At 37.4% G+C, this 23620-nt stretch overlaps 1 protein-coding gene across 1 annotated transcript in view; it reads left to right on the top strand.

The window, feature by feature from the left end:
- Positions 1–9790: 9790 nt before the first annotated feature.
- LOC148952760 (uncharacterized) overlaps positions 9791–23620 on the top strand; it is a 76032-nt gene continuing 62202 nt past the window's right edge. Inside the window, exons 1-2 of the mRNA XM_089088070.1 lie at positions 9791–9874; positions 21010–21205. Of these exons, the coding sequence (XP_088944196.1) occupies positions 21027–21205 (179 nt within the window). The 5' untranslated portion in view covers positions 9791–9874; positions 21010–21026. The remainder of the gene's footprint in view (positions 9875–21009; positions 21206–23620) is intronic.

The raw sequence follows: 23620 nt of genomic DNA, 5'->3' as shown, positions 1-23620 counted from the left end.
TCGCTGGGGAAGGGTATTTTCCGGGGGAGGGGGGTATTCGCCTAGATTCCTTTCCAAGATAGCCAAAAGTAGCTTTTCCATTCTTGCAAATTTGATGCTGATACACCTCACTCACAATCATTTCTTCAATAAGAGACTGTGTAGGCCTACTACTCTGTCCACTTCTCTCATTTACTGTGTTCTGAATCTCTGTTAACATACTATTTTTTGTCCGCCGTAGCTCCTCTTTAGTAGCAGCTAGCTTTTCAAATAAATTTGTAAGTGTTAGCCCCTGGAATTGCACTAAGCGATTTTGGGATTGTTCCAAATAAATTTCGGGAAACCATTATAACTCTCTTTTGTTCAGTTACATCAGATCTTTGATATCTGTTACCTAAAGTGGCTGCAAATAAGAAGTCAGTTATTATAGGTGTGTCTAATTATTGCTTTCTAAGCCTGCTGGGAATTATTGGTAAGTTTATACATAATTCTAGGCCTATACCGGCATTAATCTAAGAAAATGTAGGAGAGAGAGAATGTATTTATTTAAATCTAGGCTGTGCAATTTTGCTGTTTTTGCGATCTTTCTCAATGGAAATGGGTACTTGCGCATTAAACGTACTCTTTTATATACTGCTAAAGAAGTCAAGTTTGGTTATTGCTAATGCAATGAAATAAAATAGGATGAATATATAACAGTTTACTTCTAATTCTGTAGATTCTCAAAGACAACTAGATCTTCAAAGAAAGCAACACCTTTCAAGATCTTTGGTGCTGTGTGTTTTATTTTTGCTGTTTATTTTGATTCAGTTCAATTTAGATTCAATTGATGTTTTGCTAAGAAAAACATACGACAATTGGTCTCTTGAGTTTCGGGAGCTATTATTTTGTTTTTAATTGTTGACTATTTTTTATGAGCGTCATCAAATCTTTACATCTAAATTTTAAATTGTCTTGTTATTGACTGAAAGTCACCGCAAAGAAAAAGAGAAAAAGGAAGAGAGAAAGTAAAATAATATATAAAAAAATGAGTACTTAAAACAAAAGTATCTGTTTGCAATGACTCACTCATGTAAAACTGTCTATGCAGTGCAGTTTTGATGGCATATATGGCTATGCAGGCATGATGGCATGTATGCAGACATGATGCAGGCATGCAGTTAAGTGTAGGTAAATAAAAAAAAGACTGCTTGCATATTACCCATTGTTTGGATCACTGCTCAATTTTTTAACTACAAAAAGCGTAAGGTTGTGTGACGTATTTGTATTTTAATACAAATAGCATCTATTAGACCTATTTGTATCTTAAGGTGCTTGCTTAATGAAAACTTGACTGGTGATTATCGAGAGCCATAATTATGGCTCTCTATAGCACTTGCTTTATTTTCTGCAGGCTACATGAGGACTTTTCTGCTCCTTACTCTTTTTTGTTGGAGGGCAATAGAACTTTTGATTTCTGTTAAAATGAGCCTTCTCCGATCTTCTAGAACAGGCCTTCCTAAACTATAGGCCGCAGCACCAGATGGGGTCGCGTAGGAAAGTCATGGGGTCGCAAAAGATTTTAAAGTCAAAGATTTAAATATTGAAGTCAAATATGTATAAAGCCCACTTATTTTCAAATCTTTGTAAGGATATGGATTCCGTCTATACAACTTTATTATTACATGCAAAAGTAAGATGGTTTTCAAGAGGTCAAAGTTTAAAAAGATTATCATAGGCAGTGCAATGGCGCTGCCTAAGTAAAGAACGATGTTGGCACAATGTACTATTTATTTATTTTTTATTTTTTTGTTGGTTTTAGACCAAGGCACTTTGTATCGAAGGAGTTGTCGTAGAAACTTGGGAAAAGGCTCATTATTTGGAGATTAGAAGGGTTTGTCCCCTTTTTAATAGTCAAAAGTGATTGGAGGGCACCTAATACCTCTTCCACGCCCACCATTTCACCAAACACATCCAATCAAAATTTGATATAGCCATTTGGTTCAACGTAGTAGAAAAATCAAGAAAATTTATCCTACAGGAGGGCCAGTCACCACACAGCCTTTAGAGCAAGGGTTGAAAATACTGCCCTGGAGGCACAGGAAGTTTTTACTGACAGTTTTACCGTAGAAACCTCATAAAGGGCCCGATGAAATGGAAATCGAAAGGGTCAGTGCCTATTGTACAGGTTAAAAGTAATTGTACGGCACCTAACCCCCTCTTAACCCAATATTTCTCAAAACAAATCCAATCAAAATTTTGAGATAGCCATTTTGTTCAACGTAGTTGAAAGTTCCGGAAATTAGGTAATTGAGGATGACAAACCCCCCACAGCCGTCAGGGCAAGGGTTGTAAGTTATAACCTGGGAGTTTATAAGGTTTTATAGAAATCTTTGGCGTAAAAACTTCAAAAAGGGCTCATTCAATTGGAGATTGAAATGACTAGTGCCCTTTTTAATATTTGAAAGTGATTGGAGGGCTCTCACGCCCACCATTTCCCCAAACACATGCAATCAAAATTTTGAGATATCTATTTTTTTTAAACGCAGTTGAAAGTTTTGGAAATTAGGTCTTTGAGGATGATAACCTCCTCAGAGCCCTCAGGGTAACGGTTGTAAGTTATACCCTGGGGAAATTTAATGTTTTTATAGAAAGCGGTGTCATAGAAACTTCAAAAAAGGCTCATTTGATTGGAAAGTATAAAAAGGTTAGCATTTTTTTTGATAGTTGAAACTGATTGGAGGGCAGCTAACCCCCCTCTCATGCTCACCATTTCCAAAAACTGATCCAATCATACGGTTGAGATACCCATTTCGTTAAACGTAGTTGAAAATACTGGAAATTAGGTCTTTAAGGATGATAACCCCCACCGAAACACCCCTCAGGGCAAGGGTTTTAATTGATACCCTGGAGCATATCATCTTTTTTATAGACAGAGTTGTCATAGAACTTGAGATAGGGCTCATTTGATTGGAAAGTAAAAAGGTTAGCCTCCTTTTTGATAGTTGAAACTGATTGGAGGGCAGCGAACCCCCCTCTCATGCTCACCATTTCCCCAAATGGATCCAATCATAATTTTGAGATACCCATTTCGTTCAACGTAGTTGAAAATACTGGAAATTATGTCTTTAAGGATGATAACCCTCACCCACCCACCCCTCGGGGCAAGGGTTGTAAGTTATACCCTTGGGGCATGGAAGGTTTTTATAGAAAACGTTTTCCTGAAAACTTCAAAAAGGGCTTATTCAATTCGACAAGGAAATAGCTTTTGCCATTTTTAATTGTCAAAAATAATTGAAGGATAACTAATCCCCCTCTCACGCCCACTCTTTCCCCAAACACGTCTACTTAAAATTTTGAAACATCGATTTTTTTCAACGTAGGTTAGTGTTCACGAAATTTTTTCTTCTAGGAGGAAAACCCCCCCCCCCAGAGCTCTCCGGGTAAGGGTTGTAAATTATGCCCGGGGGGTGGTTAATTTTTTTTAATTTTTTTACAGAAAATTATTTTGTATAAAATTAAATAAGGTCTCATTACATTGGAAATTGAGAGAGCTAGTGTTCTTTTTAATAGTCGAAAGTGATTGAAGGGCACCACACCCCCTCTCACACCAACCATTTCCCCAACCACATCCACTCCAAATTTTGAGATATCTATTTTTTTCAACGCAGTTTACAGCTGTGGAAATTAGGTCTTTGAAGATGACAACCCCTTCCACTACCCTCCAGGCAAGGGATGTAAGTTATGCCCTTGGGCATATAAGGTTTTATAGAAATTATTGTCGTAGAAACTTCAAAAAGGGCTCATTCGATTGGAAATTGAAAGGGCTAGTGCCCCTTTTAATAGACGAAAGTGATTGGAAGGCAGCTAACCTCCTCACACCCGCCATTTTCTCGAACACATTCTATCAAAATTTTGAGATAGCTATTTTGTTCAACGTAGTTCAAAGGTCCTGAAATTGTAAGTAGCTTACTCCTTGTATCCAGCGTCTTTTTTTCCTGGATCGTATTACCGACTTTGTGTGTTTATCCCATTTATGGACTTCTTTCTTCAGCAGCTGCATCAGTGACTCCTTAGTCGCAGAAAGTTGCTGGAGTCACTGCAATACCTGCTTCCTCAGCACTGTCTTTCCCTCGAGGACGAAAAAATGGCGGATATATCGGATACTCGGTAAAGCTTAGCATATATTAAATACATAACCTAACTTAGGCACCTTCCCCCCCCCTCTAAACCCAAACACAACACTTTAAATATCATATACGCAATGAAATGCATCTAATAGAAATTTTGAGATAGCCATTCTATTTAAAATAGTCTATATAAAACGAAGTCAATATAAAACGAAGTCAAAATAGTCAATATAAAACGAACAGAAATTAATTATTTTTAAAAATTCCACAAAATAAGTTTTTCAAAAAAAGTAAAGAACTCCATTAAAACAAAAATGAATAAAAATAGAATCAAATAATCTACCTAGCCTACAACTACCACAAATCAGTAGGCCTATCAATAAATAAATGAAACCCAAAACAAACAGAAATTAAAATAACCAACAGAGTCAAACTCAAAACGAGCAGAAATTAATATGAGTAGGCTTCCAAAACCCATGCTTACTAAAAGCCAGAATATAATTTATACTTTACTGAAAAAAAATATTTTAAATGTTTTCACTTTTAAAACTTTAAGAAATCAAAAATCAATTAAGATTTTAAGGAATAAATATCAGCATATGTAGGCTATATTAAACTAACAATGCCCATTTTTTTCAGTAAATTCATTTGAGTTTTTTCGAAGACTAAGGCTACTCAAGCAAGACTAAGGCTACTCTACTCTCAGAGAGAGATTGAAATTACCCACCCTATGCCAAAGATAAAATCAATTCACATGTCTCAATCAGTTATTATGCAGTGTTTTTTTAAGGCAGGGTTTTCAGCAAAATTGTGAGGTGAAATTCTACTTTTGGGTTTTTGGAAAGGGGCTGGGAAATGAAACTTTCAGGGATGGGTCTATAGGCTAAATTTTGTCCTGGGAAGGTATTTTAAATTAACTTCCTTCGCCCTCTAGATAGTCCTGAAATTTCCCTACATGACTGGTCTTGTGGTATATATCTCTTTAAATTTTAACAAAACAACATTTTACCTTAATTTTCAGTTAGTCTATCAGTTTCTTTTTCTTTGACTTTAGTTCTGAAAATGCAATTCCTGTTGTATGAGTAGAATTATAAGCCATATCAAGATTTTTTTCAAAATTTAGGAAGTGTATGTGCATATCTTTAAGACCTTATAAAGGGATTGAGTAGAGTTTTGAAGCTGAAAACAATTTTGGTTGTACTTCATTTAAGCAGAAGATCTATTTTGGAAGGTTTCACTTTTATACACACAGATTTTTCATGTTCATCAAAGGTCAGGACACTCTAGAGGGAGAAGGACTGGAGGTAGGTATTTCAAAATACCTTTCCAGGACAAAATTTAGCCTATAGGCCCATCCCTGAAAGTTTCATTTTCCTAACCCAACCCCTTTCCAATATTGCTAAAAGTAGTTAAGTATAATTTTACCAAATTGTCATTAAAGCAGTACAACATATTTTGTATATGGCTTTTTTTAAGCATCTGAGTAGCCTAGTCTAACGTATTATCTCACTTGTAAAGGGGATATTCTAAACTAGGTTAGGGTAAAGGATCTCTTTTTAGGAAAGACCACTTTTCTTTGGCATTCTGGAAAAATAGCAATGGATTTTTGGACAACCCCTATTTTACTATAGCATGATGCAATGTGAGGGTAGTAACAAGAACTCCACCTTCTTGGACAAATTTTAATCAATAATTTGTCAGCATAAATTTAAAATGTGGTCCCTGTTTTGACAAGCAATAGAAAATAAATAATTATATTTAATATTTGTGATTTATAGAATAAATATCATGCAATAAAAGTTACATTTTTAGAATTAGAAGAACATCAGTTATCTGTTAATATGTGAATAAAACTAAAACACTAAAAGCAAGGCCGTACCCAGGATTTTTTTCGGAGGGGGTTTTACTCCAAAAAATATTTTCGGGGGGAGGGGGGGGGGTTACTGAAAAAAAAACTAAAAAAACGCATAAAAAAATTTTTATATCCATTTTTGTTACGTTTTTACGAGTCACATAAACATTTCGGGGGGGGGGAGTTCAATTCCCCTAACCCCTCCTATGGGTCAGTGGTGGTTCTATGGGGGCGAGGGGGCGCCCCCTATCGTAGTCTAAAGTAGTTCAATTTAGTTAATTAACTCAAGTTTGCGTTAATTAAACTTGCTCCTGACGCAAGTTTATTGGATCAACCTATTTTTCCCCTAAAAAAAAATCCTGGATCCGCCCCTGCTCTGGGTACGGCCTTGACTAAAAGGATATATACATCAAACTAGGATAATTGGTATTTCCAAAAATAGGTCCCAGTAGGTAAGTCAATAAACTAATAATTTCAAGTGTTTGATCTTTAACAATTTTAATAATAATCATATTGATGTATAGCTTAGATTTTAAGCTTTTCTCTGATATACACAATTCTTCTCAATTCTTCTTTGTTAACAAGATGTGAGAGTTTTAGTTTTAGATAATTTTGCTCAATTGGATACTGTTTTTTTACGATAGGAAGGCAACTGCCCCCCTCCAGGCTGACATTTAGTTTCTTCAGAAATCCTGTCAAAACTAAGATAAGCCTGTGCAATTCAAACATCAACTTTTCTTTAGAATTCAAGGATCAGTTTTCTTCAGTCATTATGGTACTTGGGCATTATATGGGCATTTCTGAAAAGTCAAGTTTGGTTAATACTAATGAAATAAAATACTTTCCAATTTTATGGCCATCTCTAAAAAGTCAAGTTTAGTTAATGCTAATGAAATAAAATAAAATATGATGAATATATAATAGTTTAGAAACAAATTTGGGCTATATATTTGCACAGTAGGGGGGGGGGTGGGGGTTAAAGCATAACATATATTAAATACGTAACATAACCTAACCTTTGTACCTCCCCCCCCCCTAAATCCCTAAAAACCACAGTTTAATGTAGTATACGGAATTCAAACCACTCGATCATTGCCTAGTCTACAGCGGTTAACATGTCAAAACGGGTTATATCATTGCCTTCTCCACAGTGGTTAACCCTAGAGGCCCATAAAATGGGAAAGTACGTAAAATAAAATAGAATGAATCTATAATAGTTTATAAAAAAAATATGGTATATATATTGGCACATTCGTGGGGGGGGGTGGAGGGGTAAAACATTGCATATATTAAATACGTACACTACCCTCGGTCCTTCCCCCCCCCTAACCCACAATCAACCCCAGTTTACTATCTTATACGGAATGCAAACCACGCTATCATTGCCTAGTCTACAGCGGTTAACATGTCAAAAACGGGTTTTATCAGTGCCTTCTCTCCATTGTTAAACCCTAGATGCACATAAAATTGTAAAGCACATAAAATAAAATAGAAGGATGGTATAATATTCATTAAAAAAAATATGGGATACATTTTTGCAACTTTGGGGTGGGGAATGGAGGGTTAGAACATTGAATATATTAAATGCGTACCCTCCCCTAACCTTCCCCCCCCCCGGATCCCCAAAACACAACAGGGGAAATATGGTATACGCAATTAAAACCACGCGATGGATTCGTTTACATGTTAGTGGTGCCTTGAATTAACCAGTAAAACGGTTCTTTCGTGACTAGTTTCCTGGTAACTGCCCGTATAATGCTCAAGTACCGTTTTATTTACCTTTCTAGCAATATAAGGCATATATTTGGTACCACGTGGCTTATTTCAATTTTTTACTCACATTTTAATTTTATGTGATAAATTTGGTGCCCACTACCCCCCCCCCCCCAATTTGTACGAAATAACGCCCCAGTTAAATGCCCCAATTAAAACAATTTACAAATTCCAAGTACGCTATAAATTGCATTTGTGTCCTAGCCCAATCGAACCCAATAATCATGGGTACAGCCAAGGTCGTACCCAGGATTTTTTTTCGGAGGGGGTTTTACTCAGATTTTTTTTTCGGGGGGGGGGGGGTTACACAAAAAAAACTCAAAAAACGCATACAAAATTTGTTTACATTCATTTTTGTTACGTTTTTAAGAGTAAGACAAATATTTCGGGGGGGGGGGAGTTCAAACCCCCTAACACCCCACCCCCCCCCTCTGGGTACGGCCTTGGGTACAGTCCAAAGTTAGGCAATCAACGTTTTAGCTAAACACAGCTGCGTGTGCTATTTTACCGAATTTTACCAAAAAACATTGATATGGCTTAAAATTCTACACAAATAAAAGAAATGGCATTTTCAAAACTAAAGCCAGAGAAAAAGAAACTGATAACTGAATATTAAGGTAAAACGTTGTTTTGTCAAAATTTCAATAGGTAGGCCTGTCATGTAGGCAAATCTTAGGACCCTCTAGAGGGAGAAGGAGTAGAGGTAGGTACTTCAAAATACCTTCCCGGGACATACTTTAGCCTGTAGACCCATCCCTGAAAGTTTCATTTTCCTAGCCTAACCCCTTTCCAAGGGTGGTTAGCGTTTAACCCCCCGGTGAATACCCCCCCCCCGGAAAATACCCCTCCCCCCGAAATATACCCCCCGCGGAAAACACCCGCCCCGCGGAAAACACCCGCCCCGTGGAAAATACCCCCCACCGGAAAATACCCCCCGCGGAAAATACCCCCCCCCCCGGAAAATACCATTCCGGAAAATACCCCCCGTAAAATACCCCCCCCCCGGAAAATACCCCCTCCCCCAAAAAAAAATACCCCCCGTGGAAAATAAGGCTTTCCAAATTGGAGAATGTTATTTATTTTTTTAATTTCCGTAGGGGGATGAAATTTTGGTACTTGTATATTATGCGCCACTCATTCACGTTTACAGAAATGAATATAGTGAATGGGGGGGGGGTTAAACCCCCCCCCCCCAAAAAAAAATGCCCTCCCCTACGAAAAATACTCCCCCCTCCTTCGGAAAGTAACCCCCGCGGAAAATACCCCCTCCTTGGAAAATACCCTCGTGGAAAATACCCTCTCCCCCTGTGGAAAATAAGGTTTCTAAATTTGAAACTTTTATTTGATTTTTTTTTTAGTTTTAGTCAGTTTTTTTTTTTTAGTTAAAGTCAGAAAATAATTCTTCCTAGGTATATGGCCACTAAAAAATTGTGAAATTATAAGAAGAAATTTTAAGCTGGGTGAATTTGCAAGAATTCATATACGAAATTTCTTTATATGTCTTGCTTTCTCTTTGCCGAATTAATTTTACGCGTGGGGATGTTAAGGGTAATTGTCCGGGGTAAATCTTCGCCAGGATTGAACTGTCCCGAGGATATTTCGCTGGGGAAGGGTATTTTCCGGGGGAGGGGGGTATTCGCCTAGATTCCTTTCCAAGATAGCCAAAAGTAGCTTTTCCATTCTTGCAAATTTGATGCTGATACACCTCACTCACAATCATTTCTTCAATAAGAGACTGTGTAGGCCTACTACTCTGTCCACTTCTCTCATTTACTGTGTTCTGAATCTCTGTTAACATACTATTTTTTGTCCGCCGTAGCTCATCTTTAGTAGCAGCTAGCTTTTCAAATAAATTTGTAACAGTGTTAGCCCCTGGAATTGCACTATGCGATTTTGGAATTGTTCCAAATAAATTTCGGGAAACCATTATAACTCTCTTTTGTTCAGTTACATCAGATCTTTGATAATCTTGCCTAGACATCCCAAATCTTACCTAGACATGCCAAATCTTTTCTGGACATGCCAAATCTTGCCTGGGCGGGAATTTTGCCAGCTAGAAACACGTGAGAGGGGCTAGTGTTACCTAAAGTGGCTGCAAATAAGAAGTCAGTTATTATAGGTGTGTCTAATTATTGCTTTCTAAGCCTGCTGGGAATTATTGGTAAGTTTATACATAATTCTAGGCCTATACCGGCATTAATCTAAGAAAATGTACGAGAGAGAAACTGTATTTATTTAAATCTAGGCTGTGCAATTTTGCTGTTTTTGCGATCTTTCTCAATGGAAATGGGTACTTGCGCATTAAACGTACTCTTTTATATACTGCTAAAGAAGTCAAGTTTGGTTATTGCTAATGCAATGAAATAAAATAGGATGAATATATAACAGTTTACAAATAATTTGGGCTATATGTTTGCACATTAGGGGTGGGGGTGGGGGGGTTGGGGGGGGGGTTGGTTAAGCATACCATATATTAAATACGTAACCTAGCCTAGGTACCATCCCCCTAACCCCCCCCCCCCCAAAAAAAGTGTAAATATCATGAATGCAATGAAAACTACTCTTTGCATTCCAATTCTTAACAGCGGTGTCTTGAAATAACCAGCCTGGAGGGTATCTGTCCTGGTATCTGTAGCATCTCCGGTTTGACATTCCATATACAGTATATAAAAGAGTACGTTTAATGCGCAAGTACCAAAAAAATGTATTTTCAAAATCAAGGAAGAGGTAGAGGACAATTACCCCCCCCTCCCTAATTAGGGCTCCTGTTCGCTATTTATGAAAAGTTTGCTCGTTTTCTTGGTTCACATTTTTGGTTTTGGTAAAGGTGTAGATGCTAGAACTAGTGTATACTTAGTAAATAGCCCTGTCTCCCATGTATTATTTCCTCTGGCCTCCTGATATAGAAGAGATGGTCATAGGAACATGGAGACTCGTTCGATCTAAATTTGTTGGCCGTAGTACCCTTTTTGCAAGTCAAAAGTAAATGGAGATTAACCAGCCCCCCTCCCAAAATCCTCTTTGCTCGCTCGCGAGCTTACCCTCCATAACGCTGGACCCAAATTTTTAGGAAAATATTTCAGTTATAATGCTTGAAAGGTCAAAGAATGCGCTCCGGGGAAATTCAGGGCTGATAATCCCTAATTATGAGATTGTTCAGTCCTTCCTTCACGGATGTGTTTTCAGAGGCATTAGCTGCGTTTTTTTTCGAAGTTCCGTGTTTCATGGTTCATGTTCCAAGTTTCATGTTCTAGCCCAAAAACGCAGTTTTTGTCGCTTTCGTGTTCTCTGTCCATGTTCCTGGTTGAACGTCTAAAAACGCATTTTAGGAAAAGTGGCAAAATATTCAAAACTGTGGAAACATATGGAAAAATTCTGAGCTTTTTACTTGCCTGTTTTCTTGTACACATATGTTTCACCTTGGCCTCTATTCAAAGACGCATATTCAGCAGGATCTATGTTCATTTTCTTCCCTTCCATCTTATCCTTTCTTTTGTCATCTACAGATAACTTTTTTCTATCTGGATAGGGACCAATCGAACACGCAACACGCACAAAGAGCAAGTTCCAAGTTTGAGGAAACAGACAGTCGAACAGGCAACATGATGTTTCGTGTTTCGCAAAAAAACGAATTTTTTTTAAAACATGCTTTTAGGTTTTTTGTCTAAAACGCAAAATTGGAAAAACAAGATTAAACCACGGAACCAACCACGCAAAAAAAACGCCACTATTGTTGTATTGCTGCCTAAGTAAAGAGCTCTATGCCTTCATTGCATTATTTTTTCTTGGAATGTATTGGATGACAATCGTTTTTCCTTCTCAGTCACTTTTTCAGTATCCGTCGCCCCTTAGCTTACCCCTATAAATCTGACCAAAATCTTGAGTTAGCTATTTGCTTTAATTTCAGTCAAAAAGTCAAAAAATACACCTCCGGGGGTGGTATAATCTCCATAGCCCCTGGGGCAAGGGCCGTGAATAATCTAAATTGCTAATTGTTTACACTTGGGTTTTAGTCATGAAGAAGGGGGGGGCTTATTTGACAATGTTTTTGTAATTGTCGCGGAGCTTTCCAGGATCGTTCTCTGAGTCAAAATGATTGCGCATTTTGTTAGGGGAGGGGAGATAGGTAAGCCAGGAAATGAAGTAGGCGTATATTTATCCCTAATTTATCCGTTTGATGCGATTCTTCATTTTAATATCTCCTCGTTTTTGGTTTCATGTTTGTTTTAAGTTTCAATTAAATAAATTCAAGTCGACATTAAATAACTTCAACATTAAAACTTAAAATTATCATAAATTAGTCGGTATAGGAAGGGGAACCCCCCCTCCTCAATACCTTGCTCTTCACGCTATAGTTTTTTCGTACTTTTAAAAGAATTTCTAAAAAAATTTCTAATCCTAATTAAGCGACTCTTGTGTTTCAGAAGTCTTTCATAAAGAATTGGGACGAAAAGTCTAACTTCAGCGTAAATGTACGAGCGTGGGAATCAAGAAAGAGTATGCAATAAGTGCCAAAAACTTATTTAATTTTCATCTGAAGACTCAATAAGGCTTAGAAAATGAGGCCATTGAAACGTCCTCCTTTAGACATCTTACTCCCCCCCCCTCACCCCTATACAAAGACCTACCGCCCCTCTTTAATAATACATCACTATATTATGAAGCAAATCACTTCAGTTAAGTAAAGCATCACAATAAACGCCTGAAACATTTTTGGGCAAAAAGAAGGGAGGTGTCACCTCGCAGCATCCTTGTGGGAATTGATATGTAATCCCTCTTGATTTCTGGGAATATTTATGGTATGCGCTATTATTATGAAAGTAAAGAATAATATCAAACTCCAAAATGAGCGGAATTTATTCCGTATATGAGGGTGGCTGTCCCTTCCTAATCGCAACCTCCCCTCATGGTCGTAGAAACTTTGGAGGATGTTCATTCGATCAGAAATTGAGAGTTCCAATCTTTTTTTTTTTAAGTCGAAAGTAGTTAGAGACCAAACAGCCCCTGACCTAAAACTGTTTTTGATATCTGGTCCTTTTGTTACCTCTTAGGACATCTGATCGACATTTCGAGGTACTTATTTTGTACTTTCTCTGCGGTTGCTCTATTTTCCACATGGGGAAATTTTCCAGGGGATTTTCAGGGGCAATGGGGAACTGGTTCCCATTGATAATGTGATTTTAGGAATTTTTAATGATCAATATTTAATCTTTTAGGACCGTTTCCTGAGCAGTACCTGACTTTTCTACCATGATTTGAAGTCGGTACTACATGTTTTTTTTGTCCAAAAATGCGGTGGGTGGGACGTCAGAGGGGGGACGAGCCTTTTTTTGTCCTTGAATCATACAGAAAGAAATCCTGGCATTACTCATATTTTGGCAAGATGTGAAATCGTCGACTTTTTTTTTAGATGAAAATACATGAAAAACAAATGAAAAACATAGATATATAATAATAATAATAATTTATTTATTACCCACTATAAAAAAAGAAGCGGAGTAAAAAAAAAAAAAGCAAACTCGCACACTTAACAATTATTTACATAAAACGACGTAGATTATGTTGCGCTGTAGGACCTGCAGATAACGACAGCTTTCCCGCAAGCACAGTCACTTTTTCCCGTAAATCAGGGAGGCCGAATCGCGATATTAGCCTAGATGCCGGTTCCACGGAAGGAGGCACAAAAGGTACCGAGAAAACTTAAAATAATAAGTCCGGATAGATTTCAGATCTTTAGGCTTCAGAATTGGAAGAAAACCAGATAAATAAAGAATGGAATGATCGCAAAATGAAGAATATAATTTCCCAAGCGCTTTTCGTTTGTACCTCCCTCTATTTGCAACAATTTTTTAATATCCTATCTGATTTTTTTTTTTTTTTTTTGCATTAGAAACTGTCAGAGCCCAAAGTGTTTTTAGATTATTAGTAATGTGAAGACCAAGCCACCGAAAAGAAGAGACAAAGTAAATAGAGAAAAAAACACAGTTAAGAGGGAGACTCGCACTCAAATTAAATGAAGTATATTCGCACTTATCAACGTTCAACATAAGCCCAATCTGTCTGAACTGGTCTGAGATCCAGCTGACAGAATGTGAGAGTCCAGCCCTAGAACAACTGACAAGGAGAACATCATCCGCATAAGCAAGATACGAGACATCAATTCCATCAGAAATGAAAGTCTAAGGCAAGGATGAAAGGATAGGAGCAATACATAACTTAAAAATAGTTGGAGAAAGCACACAACCTTGACGGACCCCACGCCGAAGAAACACCTTTGAATCAGAAACTACTCCATTACATTTTACCCGAATAAAAGAGTTAGAATACTAGTACCGTAACAAAACAACAAAAGAAAGGTCAATATTGCTGGAAAAAAGGGAATAGAGTGCATGTGAGTGGACTATACTATCGAAAGCTTTCGAAAGATCAAGACCATAGATATGAAGAGGAGATTTATCCTTAACAGATTGCAACAGGAGGGAAGCTAGAACACGATGGGCGTGCTGACATCCCAGCCTCTTTTGAAAGCCAAATTGGTTTTCACCAAAGTTAACATTTTCTGAAATGAAAGGGAGAAGAATATATTCAAAAATTTTGCTAAGAGTGCACGAAACAGTCATTGGTCGATAAGAACTACACTCTGACGAAATTTTTCCACGCTTCAAAACCGAGGTGACTGTGCCACAGAGAAAACTGTCGGGAACCATAGAAGTAGATAAACATCTGAAACAGTAGCTGAAGGTGATCTATCAAAGTTGGGCAAACTGCTTTTAGATGATAAAACGAAATTCCGTCTTCATCAACAGAGCTAGATTGCATGTTCTTAATAGCTTGACCAATATCAACAGTAGAAACTGGTAATACATTGCTCTGAGAAATATGATTAAGCAAACACGAGTCAAGAAGGTTACTAAAAAGCTTCAACTTCCCGGTTCACCTTGCCGAAAATATCATTATAATACGACACCCAAGTATGAACTGCTATAGAACTTTCAGACTAATCACTGCTAAGCTTATCCGAATAAAGAAGGCACACTTGTGCCTCTTTAAAGAGGCGACCCACCACAATTTTAAGAGATTTCCGGTCCTAGTGGTCGCAGAGAGACAGCGGTGATCGCATTTTGTAGCCCAAGCTCCAACTAAGAAATGTGCAAAATTTCACCCCCCTCCGACTTTATCTTCATGGGTAAAAGTGGGCCGGAAGTTTCGACCCTCCAACCACAGCCCCCCTTTAACGTTGTCCAATTTAGAGGTTAAGCTTTCCTAGGGCCCGGGAGCTTATCCTCGAAATTTCAGCTCAATCCGATCCCTCCTTCCCTGTTTCCCAAAAAACCAACATAGCCACTTAATGTTCATTTCTCTCTTTTTTTTTATTAGCCACGCCTACAGGCCACAGTTGGCAACAGATCTGGGTGAATGAGGACTCATTCGAAGCGGAATTAAACCTGTTAGGACCTTTTGATATTTTCAGACCGAAAAAATTATCCCCCGAACTTACATTTACGAAAAACCTCGTTTTCCTATAAGAGTCCATGTTAATCATTCCCACCATAGCCCCCCTTTAACGTTGTCCGTTTAACGTTGTCCTTTAACGTAAGCTTTCCTGGGGCCTGGGAGCTTATCCTCAAAATTTCAGGTCAATCCGATCCTTCCTTCCCTATTTTCCAAAAACCAAATATCAAGTTTTGTGGGGATTTGCTTGCGTCAAAAATAGATACGAGAGACTAAAATAATATAACAAGTGTCTCTGTGGTACAATGGTCGCTGTTCCTGGCTGCCAGGCGGAAGATTCGGGTTCGATCCCCTGTCAGAGAAAATTTTTTATAAACTGAATTTAAAGATTAAAAAAGAAACTCAGTTTCTTTTTTAAATTATTTGAAAAAAACTTCGTTTTCTAAAGAGTTAAATAATTAATAAACTGTACAAAAACGTGCAGAAATTATTTAAAAAAAACTGCGTTTTCTAAAGAGTTAAAGAGGCTGAGTCAGAAGTTCAAACCTTAAAACGTACAGGGATTAGGAGGTGCAGTTGGGGGGCTGCCACCCCCCAAACCTCCGCTTCCGTTTATGAAAGGGGCTTTGTCCTCCTTAACGCCTCGCTCTTTACACTAAAGTTTTTATTGTTTAAAAAAGAGTTGTAAGAAAGTCAAACTTTAGTGTAAAGAGCGAGGCGTTGAGGAGGGCACAGCCCCTTTCATATACGGAAGCGGGGGTTTGGGGGGCGGCATCCCCCCAACTGCACCTCCTAATCCCTGTACGTTTTAAGGTTCGAACTTGTGACTCAGCCTTTTTAACTCTTTAGAAAACGTAGTTTTTTTCAAATAATTCATAACATGAGACCACTCCTTTCTCGACGCAGGAAAATCAAAACCAGATACCCTAGACTGCCGTAAACGTTTTTTTATAAGCACGCTTGGTACTTTGCTTCAGATCGAAGACAACTCCTCGATTTGGCCGACCGCAAGACACCCATATTCTTAGCCAAAACTTAGCTTTATTCTTTACAACTTTTAATTCTGGGTCCAAAACCCATTCTGGTTTTCTAGTTTTAACTTTAATCCTTTTTTTTTTATTGTCAATGTTGAATTTTTATTTATATTAAAAAAAATAAGACATTTGCTGTTTTCAAAATGATTATTTGAGTAATCATTGCGATTTTTTGGTACTTGTGCATTATTCAGTACACACTCGAGAAGTGAAGTTAGGTTAATCATAATGAAATGTACCAAAATATGATGAAAATACAATACTCAAGTAACAAAATTATTGAAACTACAATTATGGTAGGGGGGCCGCACAGAATGCATCATATTCAATACCTAACATAACCTAGTCCAACCAAAATACCATCTCTATAAACCGGTTCGGTCTGATTTTTAGATCCAAATTCTCGAGTGTGTACTGGATGATACTCAATTACCGATCTTTTTTGGCTTGATAAATTTGTTTAAAATCAGCAAGCCCTCTCCCCTCCCTTTCAAAAATAGCAAGGTATATCTTTTTGTGGTGTTAACAATTTTCCTTTAGTCATAGGCGGAATAAGAGGGCCACACCTTTCCGAAATTTCCATTACTCCTTCCCCTAAATTAAATTATCTGATTTTCCCAATAACAGTATATAAAAAAAATCTATGAATTTCTCACTTTAAAAATCAATCGACTTTAACGCAATATTGTTTGTTTTTTTCGTTAAATAAATACATCTCTTATTTCTCATTGTGGCTGGGCTTAAGGGTTAAAAGTGAGCCTAAGGGTGATGGTATGAAAATGAACAAATCTGATCTATTTTTCCCTTAACGTCTCGCAATACTTTAGGAAAACAGATTTTTGCAGTAGTTTGTTTTGTTTAGCCATTCTTGGCAAAAATAACCGTAGCTTCCGGCCATAGTGCTGTAAATAGTGCTGCAAGGACTGTAAGAAATTTTCCACGGGAAAAAATCTTCATGAGGAAATTTTCCGCTTGAAAACTTTTCATTGGAGGAGGAGGGACTTCTGGGAGAAAGTCCCTTGGAGGAGGGAATTTCTGGCGTATTTCAAAACCAATCAAAATTAAATAAAAACAAGCTTTTTTTCAATGAAAATAGGCTACAGAGAACGCAAAGGTCGTTTAATTAGAATAAGAAGCTTTTTAAGGTAGTAGAAAAATTATGCTGATGCTTTAAGCATGAAAGTGATGAAAGTATGAGCAAAATGGATGAACTAGAATGAACAAAATGAGATTATTAATATGATTTTTGAAAAAGGGGAAGTATCTAACGATTTTAGGAAAACATTAATTAAGCCACTTTATAAGAAAGGTGATAAAAGTTAGTGCGGTAATTATCGAGGCATTAGTCTGGTCTCTGTAGGTAGTAAATTACTTAGTAATATGATACTTTTTAGACTGAGAGAGTCCGTAGACATAGTTTTAAGAGAAGAACAGTAAGGTTTTAGAAAAGGTAGAGGATGTGTCGACCAAATTTTCACTCTTAGGTTAATAATTGAGAAGTGTCTGAGTTGTCAAACACCTTTGGTCCTCAGTTTTATAGATTATGAGCAAGCCTTCGATTCTGTTGATAGAAGAGCTTTAGTAAAGGTTTTATCCCTGTATGGTATACCAGACAAATACATTGAAGGGATTAATTCTATGCATGAGAATAACACTGGTGCGGTTAAGGTAGGAAATGAGGTTAGCAGCTGGTTTTGTATTCAATCAGGAGTTAAGCAGGGTTATGTTCTATCTCCCTTTATATGGAATATTTTGATGGACTTTGTCTTAAGGAGCACAGGAAAGGCAATGGGAGACCCCGCAATTAAATGGGGAGGAAGAACTATTCTGGACTTAGATAATCCTCATAATTTAAGTATCCTAGATGAAAGTGTGAGCAAAATGAATGAACTTCTAGAGGTTTTGCTAGTTCAGGTTGCTAGAATAGGTTTGAAAATTAACGTTAATAAGACTAAGTCACTAAGGCTAGGAATAAGTAAAGATGAAAAGGTGACGTTGGGTAACGAAAAGATTGATTTGGTTGGCAGCTTCACTTACCTTGGTAGTATTATTAGTAAAGATGGTGGAAGCAGTGAAGATGTCAAAAGTAGAATAGCCAAGGTTTAGGTTGTTTTTGCATAGTTAAAAAAATATTGGAAGAATAGGAATATAAGTCTGCAAACCAAGATTAGAATATTAGAAGCCACAGTGATGACAGTGGTCAAATATGGCTCTGAAGCATGGGCGCTCCGATAAGTGGATGAATATTTGCCAAATGATTTCCAGAGAAATTGCTTACAGATTGTTCTGGGTACCCGGCTGACTGACCGTATTTCAAACAATAGGCTGTAAGAAAAATGTGGTTCAGTAACGCTTTCTAGGGCTATAATGAAAGAAAGGTGGAGGTGGCTAGGGCACGTTTTGCAGATGAAGGATGACAGATTGCCGAAGATTGTCCTTTTCAGCCAACCGTCTAGGGCTAAACGGAAATAAGGTCGTCCTCGTCTGGGGTGGGAGGACGTCGTAAAGAAAGATTTAAAGGAAATGGGGACTTCCTGGGAGGATGGGAGGCTTTGAATGGGAGGCTCTGAGGCCAAAAAGGGAGGCTTTGAATAGATTGGGATGGAGGAGGAGCGTGCGTAGCTTTGTTGGCCTCAGGCGGCTTGGTGCTGCGATGAGTTGTCAATGGTAGTTGTAGTAGTGTCCCTTCCTCAACCTTCGCTCATACGTTAAAATTTTTTAGTCTTTAAAAAAAAAACTTCTTATTCCAATAATACGGCCCTTGTGTTTCGGGAGTCATTCTTAAAAGGTTTGGTCAAGAAGTCAAACATTAGCGTAAAGAGTGACAGTCTAGGAAGGGGTGACCCTATAATATATGGAATAATTTCTGTTTGTTTTAAGTTTCAATGTTGTTCCTTACTTTCAGTTGAAAAAAAAGTAAAAAAAAAAAATACTGATCGTTTTTAGTTCATGCCTGGAAATTCGCCTACCCTTTCCGTGAAGAATTTCCTCCGGAAAATCCCTCCCTACTTCCTAGCCCTGCATACCCTCTCCCCGCCCCAATTTATGGTTAGGTAATGATCAATCCAATCTTATCTATTATTGACATTTGATATTTTTGCAGTGTAGAACCCTCCCCCACCCCCAGACCAGGGTACGGCCCTGTATCAAACACTTCGTGGTAACAAACTCTAATTAAGGAGCGACCCGGCTCAATGGTAACCGAAACTCTAGAAAACGGGTTTTTGATACCAATAGATACATCAAAAGAATCAGCTTTTAATTCTGATTTCAAATATATAACTTTCATCAAGTTTGGTCCTACCCATCAAAAGTTAAGCGCCTGAGAAAATTTGGCTGATTTTCGAAAAAAGGGGGAAATACCCCGTAAAAGTTATAGAACCTTGATGAAAATCACACCATCATATTTAGCGTATCAGAGAACCCTACCGTAGAGGTTACAAGCTCCTGTCTACAAAAATGTGGAATTTTGCATTTTTTGCCAGAAGAAAGATCACGGATGCGTGTGTATTTGTTTTTTTGTTGTTTTTTTTTTCCAGGGGTGATCGTATCGCCCCAGTGGTCCTAGAATATCGTGGGAGGACTCATTGGATCGGAAATTAAAAGTTCTAGTGCCCTTTTTAAGTGTCCAAAAAAATGGAGGACAACTAGGCTCCCTCCCACGCTCATTTTTTCCCAAGGTCACCTGATCAAAATTTTGAGATAGCCATTTTGTTCAGTATGGTTGAAAATATGATAAATATGCCCTTTAGCATGACTTAATCCCCCGAAGTCCCCGGGGGTAGGGCTGAAAGTTATGAACTTTGCCCAATATTAACATATAGTATTGGTTATTGGGAAGTATACAGACTTTTTCAGGGGGGATTTCTTCAGGTAGTGGGGGGATGGGGGGTTATGTGGGAGGATCTTTCCATAGAGAAAGTTTTCATGGGGGAGGGGACATTGCTAAGAAGGGGGCGCCAGATTTTCCAGCATAATTTATAAAAAAGATCAGAAATTAAATAAAAAAAAAACAAGTTTTCCAACTGAAAATAAAGAGTGACATCAAAACTTAAAACGAACAGAAAATATTACGTGCATGATTGGGTTCACCCCCTAGTCAGTACCTCGCTCTTTAAGCCAAATATTTTTTTAGTACTTTCATAAGAGTTATTTATACTAAGTAACTGCCTTTGTTATTAAGGGGTCATTTTTAAAGAATTGGAACAAAATTCAAACTTTAGCTTAAAGAGTGAGGTATTGAATAGTAGGCGAGCCCCTTAATATACGTATTGAAAATATATTCATGTAGAAGTTCGTTACGTAAGTTAATTCGTAAGTTATGTAAATTTATTACTAATAAAATGGTTCGTAAATGAAATTAAACGAGTTTCGAGAAAACCATTTAGCCACATAAAAGTAAAATTAATATCCAATTTTGTCTTCGATACTTCATGTAAGGCGAGCCAAACTCAAAACCTGCATTAATTCAAAAACGTTCAAAAATTAAATAAAAAAAAAACAAGTTTTTTTAACTTAAATTACGGACCGACGTTAACACATACCACTTCCATAACGTAGGCCGTAGAGGCCTGGGACTGGGCAGTCATCAACGCCGCTAGCTACGCGAAATGTTTACTGTCTAAAAACTATTATTTTTTTTTTAAAATAAAAAAATCTATTGGTATTAGCGTTGCGGTGTGGTGGGGTCCGCACCCTTTCATATGCGGACTAATTTTTGTACGTTTCAAGTTTTAATGCCGTTCCTTACTTTCAGTTAAAAAAACTTGTTTTTTTTTTTAATATAATATAGATCGAACTTTTTTTTCAGATTGAGTGAACAAAGGCATGCTTGATAAAGATCAAGTTGGAACTTTATACATGAATACAGAAGACATGAAAGAAACAAAAAAAGCTTTCGAAAAAGACGACGAAGATTCTAAGAAAAAGGAAAAGAAGAAAAAAAGGAAAAGACGACCGAAAGGAAAAGAAAAAGAGCAAGAAAATAATAATGATAACGTAAAAAGGTAAGTTGAGTATTTTGTTTAATATTGCCTGCCATAAAACGTTCTTAGTGAGTAAACTGTCATTTTTCGTGTTAAAAAAAAATAAAACTTTCAAGAGAAAAAAGTTATTGAATTTGATCTTTTAAAGGGCCTTTTTTATGTAAATTTATTGGAGGCACTTGATTATGTGGCTCCAATTCTGCACTCTCCTCCACTAAGTTTAAAAAATAACTTTTTTTGGTATTCTTTGCGAAGTATACTTTTTTCTGTATTTTTATTGAAAAAAAAATCCAAGAAGCAACAAAATTGTCCCTCCCCCTGTATTTTGGGCACGCATTCTACCCTCCCCCTCTTACAATTGATTATGTATACCAAATTATATCAAATATTTTTAAAAAATAGTATCTAAAAAACAGAAAAAATTCTATTTTTCCTAGTACTAAATTTGCTCCACGATAAACCATTTGATTTAGCGATATGCCGCTAATCCCTTACCTGATTTAGTAACTGTCTGTGTGTCAGTGTCCTTGGATACTAAGTAAGATTTCGCCCTTGAACCTTCAGATACAGCAACCATTCAAGAATTTATGCTGTGGAATGTTCCGAACAAGTTCCAAGATTAAGTTACTTTGCTCCCCCCTCCTTCTTCTGCTTACTTGCCTCATCTGGGATCTAAAATCACTAAGCCGGAGTTTATGAGCCTTTCGATAAGTATGCTTACTGTTCCCTTTTTGGTCTAAACGGCACGGATTTTTGGTATATTTGGAAACAAATTATTTTTTTACTTTTTGGACTGTTTTTGAACCTTTTGATCTCTCTGTTGAACTATATATTTCAGAACTTTCATTCAATACCATTGGGGAGGGGGGTCTGAGTTTGTTAGGAGCCAAATAGGGCATGGGAGAAAGCTGACTGTCCTCCGTTCACATTCAGGCCTTGAAAAACACGCTAGAGTGTTCGATTTCCGATCGTTTGATCCCTTTCAAAGTTTTTAAAACCATTTTTTTAGTTTTCGTAAAACATAATGTACTAGGGGGATATTGTTCTTTATTTTCTTAACACTACTGCATTGATGCTGATAAATAAAAAATTGAGTTCTTGCATGAAATTAAAAGGCTATATGAAACTAAAGGGATTTAAAATTAACAGAGATCATCCTGAGTGCGATGGTTTTCGCAAAACAAGGAATCTTGTGAACGCTACAGTTCAGACCTTCAGAGTGTTGAAAAACCTAGAAACTTATTTTTTTTTTCTGATGACTTAAAAACAGTGTATTTCTTAGCTACTCATCATGGCGCTTAAATGTTTGATTCATTGAGGAAAGTACGGTACAACCGTGTATGTTTGTTCCTTTTTGTTCTGTTCATAGAATCTGCGTAAACTTCCATGCCGTTCTTAAACTTTTGAATTCGACGGGAAATAACCTTGTTAACCAAATCTAGATGGCACCTGCTGCAAAGCCAAATATCTGATCAGTCAGAAAGGGCACTAGAACTTTTAATTTCCTTTTGAATGAGCCCTCTCGTGACATTCTAGGAGCACTGGGTTGATACGGTCACCCATGGGAAAAAAATAAACACGCATCCTTGATCTTTCCTATGGCAAAAAAAAAAGTTCCACATTTTTGCTGATAGGACCTTGAAACCTCTACAGTAGAGTCTCTGATACTGAATCTGATGGTGTAGTTTTATTAGGATTCTATGACTTTTAGGGCGTTTAGGGCGTTTGAAAACGTTTGTATACTTCCCAATAACCAATACTATATGTAAACATTGGGCAAAGTTCATAACTTGCAGCCCTTTTTCCGGGGACTGTGGGGGATTAAGTCATCCTCAAAGACATAGTTATTATATTTTTCGACCATCCTGAACAAAATGACTCCCTCAAAATTTTGATCGGGTGACTGAGAAAAAATGAGCAGGGGAGGGGGCCTAGTTGCCCTCCATTTTTTCGGTCACTGAAAAAGGGCACTAGAACTTTCAATTTCCGTTCGAATGATCCCTCCCGCGATATTCTAGAATCACTGGGTCGATTCGATTACCCCTGGGGAAAAAAAAATAAATAAACCCGCATCCGTGATCTTTCTTCTGGCAAAAATACAAAATTCCACATTTTTGCAGATAGAAGCTTGAAACCTCTACAGTTGAGTTCTCTGATACGCTGAGTCTGATGGTGTGATTTTCATTAAAGTTCTATGACTTAGGGGGTGTTTCCCCTATTTTTCGAAAATAAGCCAAATTCTCAGGCGAGTAACTTTTGATGGGTATGACTAAACTTGATTGAACTTATATATTTGAAATCTGCATAAAAATGTGATTCTTTGATATATCTATTGGAAACAAAATCCCGTTTTTTAGAGTTTTGGTTACTATTGAGCCGGGTCGCTCCTTACTAACAGTTCCTTACCACGAACTGTTTGAAACAAATTCGTGTGAC

Source organism: Artemia sp. Qi Xiang Cuo, chromosome 4 (assembly GCF_049724085.1).
Source record: "Artemia sp. Qi Xiang Cuo chromosome 4, ASM4972408v1, whole genome shotgun sequence".
Classification (NCBI taxonomy): Eukaryota; Metazoa; Arthropoda; class Branchiopoda; order Anostraca; family Artemiidae; genus Artemia; species Artemia sp. Qi Xiang Cuo.
The sequence above is the reverse complement of the archived record's forward strand: the minus strand, read 5'-3'. Positions and strand labels throughout refer to the sequence as shown.